This window comes from Apodemus sylvaticus, chromosome 15, assembly GCF_947179515.1.
Source record: "Apodemus sylvaticus chromosome 15, mApoSyl1.1, whole genome shotgun sequence".
Classification (NCBI taxonomy): domain Eukaryota; kingdom Metazoa; phylum Chordata; class Mammalia; order Rodentia; family Muridae; genus Apodemus; species Apodemus sylvaticus.
Window position 1 is genome coordinate 77,928,398 of NC_067486.1, and position 11,669 is coordinate 77,940,066.

At 43.6% G+C, this 11,669-nt stretch overlaps 1 protein-coding gene across 1 annotated transcript; it reads right to left on the reverse strand.

Annotated features, from left to right (window-relative positions):
- Positions 1-415: 415 nt before the first annotated feature.
- Positions 416-11,382, reverse strand: Hrg (histidine rich glycoprotein). Its single transcript, XM_052158629.1, has 7 exons — positions 11,163-11,382; positions 7,923-8,033; positions 7,185-7,275; positions 5,502-5,668; positions 4,189-4,269; positions 2,395-2,496; positions 416-1,114 (listed from the first exon to the last, which is right to left on the reverse strand). Exons 1-7 carry the CDS (start codon positions 11,376-11,378, stop codon positions 449-451), a joined length of 1,434 nt encoding a protein of 477 aa, XP_052014589.1. The 5' UTR covers positions 11,379-11,382; the 3' UTR covers positions 416-448.
- Between the last annotated feature and the right edge of the window lie 287 nt (positions 11,383-11,669).

Sequence of the window (11,669 nt, forward strand, 5' to 3'; positions counted from 1 at the left end):
GTAAGGCATTTTCTCAATTAGTGATCAAGGTGGCTGGTAGTCCTGGGTTCTATAAGAAAGCAAGCTTAGCAATCCAGGGGAAGCAAGCCAGTAAACAGCACCCCTCTATGACCTCTGCATCAGCTCCTGCCTTCCAAGTTTCCACCCTGTGTGATGTCCTGTCCTGACTGCCTTTGGTGATGAACAGCAGTGTGGAAGTGTAAGCTGAATAAACCCTTTCCTCCCCAACTTGCTTCTTGGTCATGATGTTTTGTGAAGAAATAGAAACCCCGACTAAGACAACCTCTTTCCTTTCATTTCCATTTGCCTGTCTGTCTCGTTCTGGCTTCTTTCCCACACTTCCCTATGTATGAAACCAAAATTAAAATAGTTACACGTTTTATTTCTAACAGGTCACATTTTATTCATTCAGAATATTGTCTTCTTCCCTCTATCAAGGAATCGGGTTTTATTTTGGAGGTGTATATCCAAAAAACTTGGAAACTTGTGGAAACTTACTCTCAAATTTCCCTGGACATGATTCCGAGGCTGTCTGAGGGAAGGGCTGAATCTCTAGCGGGGGTCTGTTACAACTTGGCAATAAGAAGCTGGGGAAGTTGGCTTCAGGAAGATTGAGAACGTCATCTATATTCAGTGGAGGGAGTCGGTAGACATAGCCAATTTGCCGTTTGTGGAAAGGAAAGGGTCCTTTACCTGGACCTCTTTTTCTCGAGTGTCCATGTGGTGGACCATAGCCCCGATGATTCTCACCTTTGGGTTCTTTGCTATTGGCAGGTGGGTCACAAGGTCCAAAGTCAAGGAAACCGGGTCCATGGGGATGGTCACCATGAGGCTGGTGTCCATGGGGATGGTGACCATGGGGGCGGTGTCCATGGGGATGGTGACCGTGAGGATGCTGTCCATGAGGGTGGTGCCCATGTGGACGATGTTCATGGCCAGGGGGCAGTTCTGGAAGGACTCCTTCTTGAAGGGGTGGTCTGTCTGAGCTATCCTTTCCTTCCGGTGGAGGTGGGCATCCAAATTCACCAGGGGTATGATGATGACCCCTGGATCCACTGGGCTTACACGGATGTTTGTCACAACGGGGTTTCATGTCACTCGTGTTTCTATTATCCTGGTAAAGGACACAGAGATATGAATATAATTATGTAAAAAGTTAGATGTTAGGCTTGATTTAGACTGGAGGTTCTCAAAGATTTCACAAATTGATTTAGGAAGTAGAATAGCAAAAAAAGCCATTGAATTTTCAAAAATTATTATTTTATAATATGTAGGGGTTTGCCTGCACTTATGTCTGTGCACTCGTGTGTGTGTGTGTGTGTGTGTGTGTAGCGCCTGTGGAAGCCAGAGACCTCTGTCAGATCCCCTATATCTGGAGCTACAGACAGCCATGAGCCGCCATGCGGGCATGGGAAATTGAACTCCAATCCTCTGGAGGAGCAGCAAGCACTCTTAACCGCTGAGTCATCTCTCTAGCTCTGGTTCTTACATTTTTTTTCTTGCCAAGTTACATATAAAATAAAAAAGAAATGTGTTGTTGAATAGCATTATTTCCCAAGAGGAATATGACAAATCAGAAATCTAGTGTCAAAGTAAGAGTGATCCTTTGGATGGGTTAAATGCTGTTTTATGAAAAATTGTATTAGCCTTATTTTTCTCATTTCAATGGAAAGTGGTGAAACTCTATCAAGAACAGTAACTGTCTATTAAACTAGCATTTTTGATGGATCTGACATTCCCAACACAGTCCCGAGACATTCTCCAGAACACAGACACTTAACCTCACACTCAGCTTTAGCTTTAAAAAACAAACAAATAAAAATCCCAGAGTTTTTCTCTGTAGCTCAGCCTGGCCTGGAACTTGTCTATTTTTCTATTTCAGCTTACCACATGTTGGAATTACAACTGTATAGCAAAACAGACTTTAACTTTTAAAAAAAAAAATCTATGGTTAGGCATGGTGCTGTACATATGGCTAAGTGTCACAGTGCATAACTTTAATCCCAGCACTCAGGAGCCAGAGGTAGGCAGATCTCTATGAGTTTGAGGCCAGCATGGTTTACATAGTGAGTTCCAGACTAACCAAGGCTTCATAGTGAGGCCTTATCTCAAAAAAACCAAACCAAACCAAACCAAACCAAAACAAAACAAAACAAAACAACAAAGGATAAACAAATAAAATCTATGGATCCATTTTTTTTGGTGACAACAAACCTATTCAGTGACTCTTTCTCTCTCTTTCTCTATCTTACACACACTTGTACACACACACACATGTACACACACATGCATGTGCACATACATCATAAGAGTCAAATGAACCAAATGTACTATGCGAGAGAATTGTTTCTTGATCTGGTCCTGCTCATGAGGAAGAATGCTCAGCCAACCCACCTCAATGTTGAAGACTTCACAGTTGATATCAATGTGTTCTGGGGTTTCCAAGTCAGTGGCTTCTATGCTGTAGGACAAAGCTGCTCTGCAGAATCCAAAGACCTTCAAAGGGAAATGCCTGTTAGCATGTGCAAGAGGAGCATACAGTGAGTGTGTCCATACATGTGTGTGTCCAGAGGAGCATACAGTGAGTGTGTCCATACATGTGCGTGTCCACAGGAGGGTGAATGTTTCCAGCCAAGAAAAGCTTTACATGAACAAGAGGAAAGGGACCAGTATCTTCCAGGTGGGATCATTGACATGCCTGTGCCACACCCAAACAAAGGAAGAATAGGAAAGACAACACTCTCACATGCCCCGTCAGGTACTTATTATTGTCACATAGTCACTGCTTGGGTGAAGTACCGGCTTGCACAGGCTTTTATCAGACTTCCATGAACAGACACACTGCACATCTGTATGTAGCACTGGGGACACAAGTTCCTGCTGCCCTTAGGCTTGTGTTTCTGCAATAAAGACCCATGTTTCTTGTGCGTGGGAGAACAGGAAACACTGTTGAAGATAGATTTGTGTAACTTGAAAGTGCTGAGAAGGGCAGACCACTATAAAAATGGGTTTGCTTGAACCCTGTTAACGTGGTGTCTGCTGGCTCTAACTGGCTGGCATTCCGTGTTCCAGAAGCCCCTAAATCCATTTGTCAAAGGACAAGAAGACAATTCATTTCCTAGAAAAAGCTATGCATTGAGGCCGTCTGGATAGTTTTGAAGTCAAAGAGACCAATGTGAATGTGGAGTTGCCAGTTAGCAGCAGTGGGAAATGGATTGTACAAAGGTTCTGAAACTCAGTGTTTGTAAATGAGTGGGATACCCACGGGGACAGGCAGCTTTAGTTAAGTGAGGAGAGGCTGCCAGCTTCCTCCTCTCCAGCCCTCGTGACTCTGCAGTGGGTTTTTAGCACCACACAAACACAAAGAAGTGTTTGTCTTTTGTGACTTCTAAGGAGGAATCTAGAATTGGTTCAAGTGGGAAATTTGAGCATCTGGAATGTGTATGTATATAAGAATGCATTTGCATTTGGGAAATTGATGACACAGCACATGCCTCCTTCCTTCTGGATGGAGAAAGCGAATGTGCCATTAAACCTGGAAAAGCCCTCGAATGGAGAACAAAACCAAGTTCCACGTTGCTAACACTAACCAACTAATGGTGCACAGGTAAGTAGTTAAGATTTCAGGCCTTATACCAGGTAACTGAGCCAGATACTTGCATCTCTACAGTGGGGCTGTCATGAAGCCTAGCAGACAATAATATATGTGGAGATGCTTTGTAAACACCAAGATACCAAGTGCATGTGTCACTTTCTCATCATGGTGACCAAAAACCTGCTAAGTGAGGACTAAAGAGAGGAAATATTGCATCATTCATAAGACTTTCCAGCAGATAATGGGTCAATTTGACTAAGGAAGAAGCCCTGGATTCTAACCAGGTTTGACAGGAGCACAGTAATGTTCTCATTGCCATCTGGGATACCTGTGAGCATCAATGCTGATGCAGATGGCCTTAGTATATGCTGGTTATTAGTTCACTGACCCTTTAGTCTTAAAGAACTGAAAATTCAACTCTAGGCACATGTATATGATGTCATGTATATTCTAAAACCATTTCTCCATCTGCAAATAAGAATGAATACGTGTGCTTACCTTCTAGGGTGGTGTGAGTGTTGGTTGGTGAACATGTGTCTGAGGAGCCCCTTGGGGTAGTGGGTAATCTCTAAATGACAGTGTGTCATACTTACCGGAGGGTGTCTGGGGAAATGCTGTGTGGAACAGTTCCTCACTGAGAAGTCCACATAGTAATTGGTTCTTTCTCCTCCTCTCTAGAACAGAAGAATCAACATAATTTCATGAGCATAAAAGATAAGAGGAAAAGTAATAGATGCCCTTTACACAACATCTTGTAAAGCACTATGGGAATTAAAATGATGAATACATGCTATTTTCCTTTTGTTTCTGACAAAAAATGATATATTACAGCAATGACAAGAAAGCACCATTTTCCAGACATTCTGTAGAATACAGGCAGAAGCATAGCAGGGAAAACACCCTCCCTGAACCCTAGAGCCTCATTCTTTGGGGGAGTCACTGTTACTTTTCTTTCATTTTATTTATGTTTTTATGTGTGAGGTATTCTTCCTTCATGTGCTTCTGTCCAAGGAGGACAGAAGAGGGTGTCAGAAGATCCTGATCAAGAGTTACAGATGATTGTGAACCATTATGTAGGTTCTTAGAATCCAGCCCAGGCCCTCTAGAAGAGCAGTCAGCGCTCTGAACCTGTAAGCCATCTCTCCAGCCCTATTCTCACTGGTTTGATGTGCTTTTTCTTACAGGCTTTGTCCACATGTAGGAGTGTGCAGATATTTAGATACTTCATAAACATGGGCTCATATGCTAAGTACTGTTTTGTAGCCTTCTCTCTTGTCAGGGCCTGTTGGTTCAGAACTTTCTTCATTGGATGCCACATTATATGCATCCCATTGCTTGAAATATCATGATCTATTTGATTTTTTTCCCTTTTCAAAACACTTGGCAGGGTTGGGGAGATATTTCGGTGTTTAAGAGTACATACCGCCAATGTAGTCTTCTGGTCTCTGGGGGCCCAGCACACACACACACACACACACACACACACACACACACACACAAATCCTAAAAATACCTATTAAAAAATACAAATACCAAACATTAACTGGCTGTTGCTTGTGGCAGCTCTGGGTAGGAGGCACTAGAACTCTAGATCTACGAGGCAGAGACATGGTGAGGTTCTTTTTCTGAGTCTCAGTATTCAACCATAAGGAGGCTAACAGTGGCTGGATTTTAGTGCTCAAATAATCCAATAATGCTTTTGTCTTTCCTTGGGCTTTTTTTTCCCTCTGTCAGATAATGATTCTATCTTTATCCCATTGTCTCTTCAGTAAGAGAAGTTTATGGGATTGCTGTTCACTAAGTATCAAAGGCTGCACCAATTCACAAGTCAGCTGCCCAGGTGAGGCCGGTGCACAGGGGGAGCCACCCAGCTCACACCCACCAGGCTGGGGGAGTGGGAACTCACCGCTCTTATAACCCGTTCTGCCCGTTCCACTCTGAAAGAGGCAAAGTCACCATTCTCCCCTTTGTACTTGTCAAGGGCTTTACGGGCCTGTTCTCTGTAGAGCTCGGAATCCTCAAAGAAGTCCAAGAATACAGGACTGTCTTTGGTGTTGCCAAGTGCTGAAGAGACTAGAGGAAGGAGAAAGACAGTATTGCCACAGGGTCAGAGTTGGAAGCGGCAACGTCAACACGAGATCAGAACACAGCACACGTAAGCACAGCCCGGAAAGGGACACTGTTATTACTGATGGACTAACTGAGGGTTAAAGGAACTTGTCAAGATCAATCAGCAAGGCAGCAGCTGCCCTTCCCTGCCACTTCCGCTCCCTGGGACCTCCATCCACGATGCCACGCCCACTCTGGCCTTCTTGTCCTGCTGAAAGATCTATGCTTCCTATCTTAGTCAAGGAGAGAATGGCATCTTTAAGTTAAAGCTACAGAAATTGGTTGTGCTCAATATGTCTGTCTGCCCCTCTCTCTCTGTCTCTCTCTCTGTCCTTTATCTTTCACCCACAGGGAATCCCCCTATAGCTGCCCTCAGAGCCACAGCACAGCCTCCCAAGTGTTAGGAAGATAGACCTGTAACACCATGCCTTGCTTCTTTCTTTTATAAAACAATTTCCTGTAGAAGCTGCTGTAGAAGTTACTGCTCAACTGTTCAAGCTGAAATATGCCCTTTTAAAATTAATTCTTAGCTGGGTAGTGGTAGCCATGCCTTTAGTCCCAACATTCAGGAGGCAGAGACAGAACTCTGTGAGTTCAAGGCCAGCCTGTTCTACAAAGTGAGATCCAGGACAGCCAGGACTAAACAGAGAAATTCTGTCTCATGAAAAAACAAACAAACAAACCTAATTTTTTTTTGGAAGAAATACTAAAATACTTAAGAGTCTGGACTCTAGAGTCAGCACTGTAGAGATGTAGATATAGCAGTCTTTGTCATGCCGCAATGTGCTTCTGAGAACACACTTTGGAATCTTTGCCAGCCCCAATTATTTTTATCTCTGCAATAAAAAGTTTCACAATGTTTACTTCATAACCTCATGTGAGATTAAATGGAATGATTGGCACTATGTAACACAGTATATAACTACTTTATACACTGGAATATAGAACTTTCAACTGTTGAAGCCAATGCTTATCAAGTGCTAAGTATTCTACAAAGTGTACTCATTCTACTTAATTCCAACAAGAATTTTAAATGAGGAAAGCCTAAATCGATTAAATAACCTGCTTGCCAAGTCATGATTATTCTGGAGATAAAAATAATTGGAGATGGCCTGCATTCAATGGCATGACCTCGGGGGCAAAATCTAGACACGATGAAGATGTGAGTCCATCTTAACAGTGTTGACTCGGAAATAACTGCTAAATAACAAGGTTTGAATTCAAGCTCATGCCAGCCCAGTCTCAGAACTGAGTCTCTGCAATATGTCCCCACATCTATGCAGTAAATCTCTTTAAGTGAGGTATGCCAGAGGCTAGGAGCTGTCCTCTGTCTATTTTCAAGGGACTTGTACTAATTAATAGAGAACGCAAGGACAGGCACCCTCCCCCATTCCATTACACTGTTGTATAATGGATACCACTGTATGACTGAGATCTATGTTAACTTGGAATTAATTAGCAGTTCAGCAGATGACCTTACCGGAACTTGTGGTGCAGTTATAGTCGTTCACACTAAGATCTTGAGACTCATTTGAGTATCTTGTGGCTATTACCTTACATTGTCCAATCACCTGCGAAAGAAGAGAATTTTAAGCCCTTATGGACCTATGTGCCTCAGTTTGACTTTGAGGAAACACAGCGACCATCTCACGTAGCACGTATTTGGGGGTCTCTCCATCAGTCTTCTCATAGACTGTGTGCTGCACACTACTGGCACCCCAAACCCTTATGAGAGCACCCCTTTAAATGGACTATGACCACACCCCAAATGCTTTCAAAGGAGGCAGCACTAGATAGAGCTGTAAAATTCTCACTTCTGGAATTGGCATCCTGTGTCTGCTCATGTCTTTGTACTCTTGCTCATGACAGGGAGACTGGCCTCAGCATCCAGGTCCCCATACACAGGACGAGACCTAATTCCTCACAGCACCTGTGGCCATTACTGCTAATGGGATCAGTCTTCACAGCACACAGTTCCCAGTTCATAAATGTGTAGGCTGTGTGGTCCAGAAATGGTACTGGAATCCATGCACTCCAACCTTCCCATTAGAGTTGAGAAGACTGAAGTCTAAGGATGTTTGCTGATTTGCTCAAGACTTGACGCTATCCCAGGAGGCCATGCTTTTCCCATTGTGGTAGGCCAGCATGAGGCTCCCGTGTGTGAGCCAACTAGATGGAAGAATGATTGGGGGGGGGGGCAGTGGCCCCAGGTACTTACTATTTCTGATGGCCACCTAGCTGGAAGACAGTCATCCTGGGCTTTTGTGGAGAGGACCCAACAGTCAGATTCTATCACATCTAAAGTTAAGTAGTAGACGGTGGCCGCTCCCTGAGGGTGACAAGGAAGGAACAGGTCAGGAGGATGCAGGAACACAAAGATTTTTATTTGTTTATTTTGGATTATGTTTGTTTTTTGTTTATTTTATTTTATTTTATTTTATTTTATTTTATTTTATTTTATTTTATTTTATTTTATTTTATTTTATTGATACAGGGTTTCTCTGTGTAGCCCTGGATGTCCTGGAACTCACTCTGTAGACCAGGCTGGCCTGGAACTCAGACATCTGCCTGCCTCTTTCTCCCACGTGCTGGGAATAAAGGTGTGGCAGCATCACTGCCCGGCTCATTTTATTTTTTAATGATTTATTAATTTTTTTGTGTGTACATTGGTGGGTTTGCCTGTATGTTTGTCTGTGTGAGGGTGTTAGATCTCCTAGAACTGGGGATGTAACTGTACTGTTCTGTCCGAATATATGCCTGCATGCCAGAAGAGGGCACCAGATCTCATTACAAATGGTTGTGAGCTGCCATGTGGTTGCTGGGAATCGAACTCAGGATCTCTCAAAGAGCAGTCTTAACCTCTGAGTCATCTCTTCAGCCCTGTTTTTGTTTTTAATAAAAGCAATCTCTTCCTTTCCCTTTCCTTTCTTTCCCTCCATTCTCCTCCACTCCCTTTCCTTCCTGTTCCCTCCCCCTTTCCTTTCCTTCCCTTCCCATCCCCTCCCCCTTTCCTTCCTGTCCCCTCCCCCTTTCCTTCCTGTCCTCTCCCCCTTTCTCTCTCTCTTCTTCCTTCCCCTTTCCATTTTTCTGTCCCTTGTCCATTCTCTTTCTTTTTAAAGAACAGGATCCCAGGATATAAGAAGCCAGGCTGGCTTTGAACTGATCTTTCTGCTTTGCAGTCCCATGTGCTGAGATTACAGGCATGCACTACTATCGATCCAGAGGTTTTTTTCTCTCACCTTTAAAAAGCTGCTCCTAGTGCATGACAAATACAGAGGGGAACACTCTCAGCCAGCCACTGAAGTGCGTACAGGGTCCCCAATGGGGGATCTAAAGAAAGGACCCAAGGAGCTGAAGGGGTTTTCAGCACCACAGGAGGAACAACAATATGAGTCACCCAGTACTCACAGGGACAAAACCATCAACCAAAGAGTACACATGGAGTTACCCATGGCTCCAGACACATAGGCAGCAGAGGATGGTCTTGTTAGACACCAAAGGGAGGAGAGGTCCTTGATCCTGGAAAGACTTGATGCCGTAGAGTAGAGGAATACCAGGACAGGGAAGCGGGGGAGGGTTGATTGGGGAAGGGAGATGGCTTATGGGATTTGGGGGGGGGGAGGGGAAACCAGGAAAGGGGACAACATTTGAAATGTAAATAAAGAATCTATCTAATTTTTAAAAAAGCTGCCTCTAAATGGTCTGTTGGTTTGGGTAGTGTTGAAAGTGCAAGCCCAGAGTTAAAGGTGACTGACGATAGCCACCACCTCCTCTGGTCTGTATTTGTGGTCCTGTTCTCTGTTCCTGAGCTGACTTTCCTTTCTCTTGTCTGAAGCTAAACCTCTTCTCTCTCTCTCTCTCTCTCTCTCTCTCTCTCTCTCTCTCTCTCTCTCTCTCTCTCTCTCTCTCTCTCTCTGTCTTTTGGTTTTTCGAGACAGGGTTTCTCTGTGTAGTCCTGGCTGTCCTGGAACTCACTCTATAGACCAGGCTGGCCTCAAACTCAGAAATCCTCCTGCCTCTGCCTCCCAAGTGCTGGGATTACAGGTGTGCACCACCACACCCGGTTCTAAACCTCTTCTCTTGATCTCTCTGGAGTTCCCTTGTTCTCAGTGGCTTTGTTAATCTATTAATTATTTTGGGGGTTCTAGCTATACAAATGTAAATCTGCAGGGCGCTCACATCTCTGATTCCAAAGCTCAGGAGGATCAAGAGTTCAAGACCAGCCTGAGCTAGCAGCAGTAGCAGCAACGGCAGCAGCTGAACAAAATAAGCAAGAAAAAATATAATTACATCTTACGATTTTCAGGGTTTTTTTTTTTTTCATTAGCCAATCATAAATAAGGCTGAGTGGTCTTTCCTTGAAATGTCTCTCATGTCTTGTCTAGTCTGTAGTTTGACCACTGCCTTGGTCTGGCCCTCATTTCTGCATTCCTGGATACAGAAACAGCTTCTTAGTTCATACCCCTATCACCTGCCTCTGCCTCCTCCATCCCATTGTGTCCCCTCCTCCCACCTTTCTGCATTGATGTTCAGGGTTAGGATCTCTTTGATCCTGTATCAGATAAATATGATAAAGAGTGTGACAGAGGGTCTTTAAATTGTTTGTTGTCTTAAGTTGCTGAGCTCCTGTTTTCTGCATTTGCAGTGGCTCCCCATCTCCAATGCTGTAAAAAGTATAAACCACTTTTTGTGTCATCTGCAGTTGTCCCTGGTCTGGCTTCCTGCCTCCAGACATTCCATCGTAGAGAATGTATGAAATTGTTGTTGTTGTTGTTGTTGTTGTTGTTACTGTTATTGCTGCAGGAGAAGGAAACAGCATCTCTCCATCATCCCAATTAGCCTATCAAATCCAGTCTAAACAACCATCCAATTTAAATGTAGACAGTAAGCTTGGATGACTTCAAGATAATCCCATACTCTCTTCCAACTTCTCACTCATCTTGGCCTTTCCAGAGCCCTATTGAACCTGCCTATTCAGTTACTTTGCAGTATCACTTTTTCTGATTCCCTGCTCACCTCAAGGAGAGGTGGTGTTAGAATTCACTATTCAAATCCCATCTATCCTCCAGAACACACCTGCACATCTCCCTTTCAGTATTAAGAGATATGTCACTAAATCGCTCCAATATCTTGGGTCACAAAAATATCCTGTTTTCACAGTTGGGTATTCTTTTTTTTTTTGAGAAGCATGGTTAATTCTAGTTTTCTTTTCAAAGTTTTCAGTATTCTATGGGCTCTTAGTGCTTCAGAATAGTTACAGACTGATACATAATTACTGACAAGCCAATAACAAAAATTAGTTTAAAAGCAAACCCAACAACTTAAAGCATGCCTCAAAAACTAAACAGGAAACCTGACTAGAGTTATTAATTAGGCAAAGCAGTTTGCTCCGAGGCTCCAGTCCCGTCCCCTTTCCACACTGTCTCCCAGGTCAACTCTTCCATTGGCCATGTCTTACCACGCTGTCCAAGTGGGCGTCAGAGACCTGCAGCAGCTGGAAAGCATAGCCACTCCTTCTCCCTTTATTGATCAGGTCTAGAACTTTTTCGGCCAAAGGCTTGGAAGCATCACAGTTGGTGGGACTCAGGGCATGGGAACACTGCAGGGTGACCAGAAGCAATGCTGTGGTGAGCACCTTCATTGTGCTAAACCATTCTCGGCTGTGGTCCACCATAGCAGAGAATTCTAGAGTGATGTGCACCCAATTGATAAAGGAAGGTCTTTATAGCTTTTTTTTTGTTATATAACTGGGCATGTTTACTTTGACCCCAGGTTCAAATATCTGTAAACAGTCTGTAAATGATTAGTATGGATAAAGTTGAGTCACAGGATGAGTGGGCAAAACCATCATTTGTGCAATATGCTATTTTTAGTGGACAACTGATTCAGGGTGTGATTGACCCTAAGCATTTATTGTGTTGGTATGTGGATGGAGTTGGGAGAAAGTTTTCTTCTGTCTTTCTTG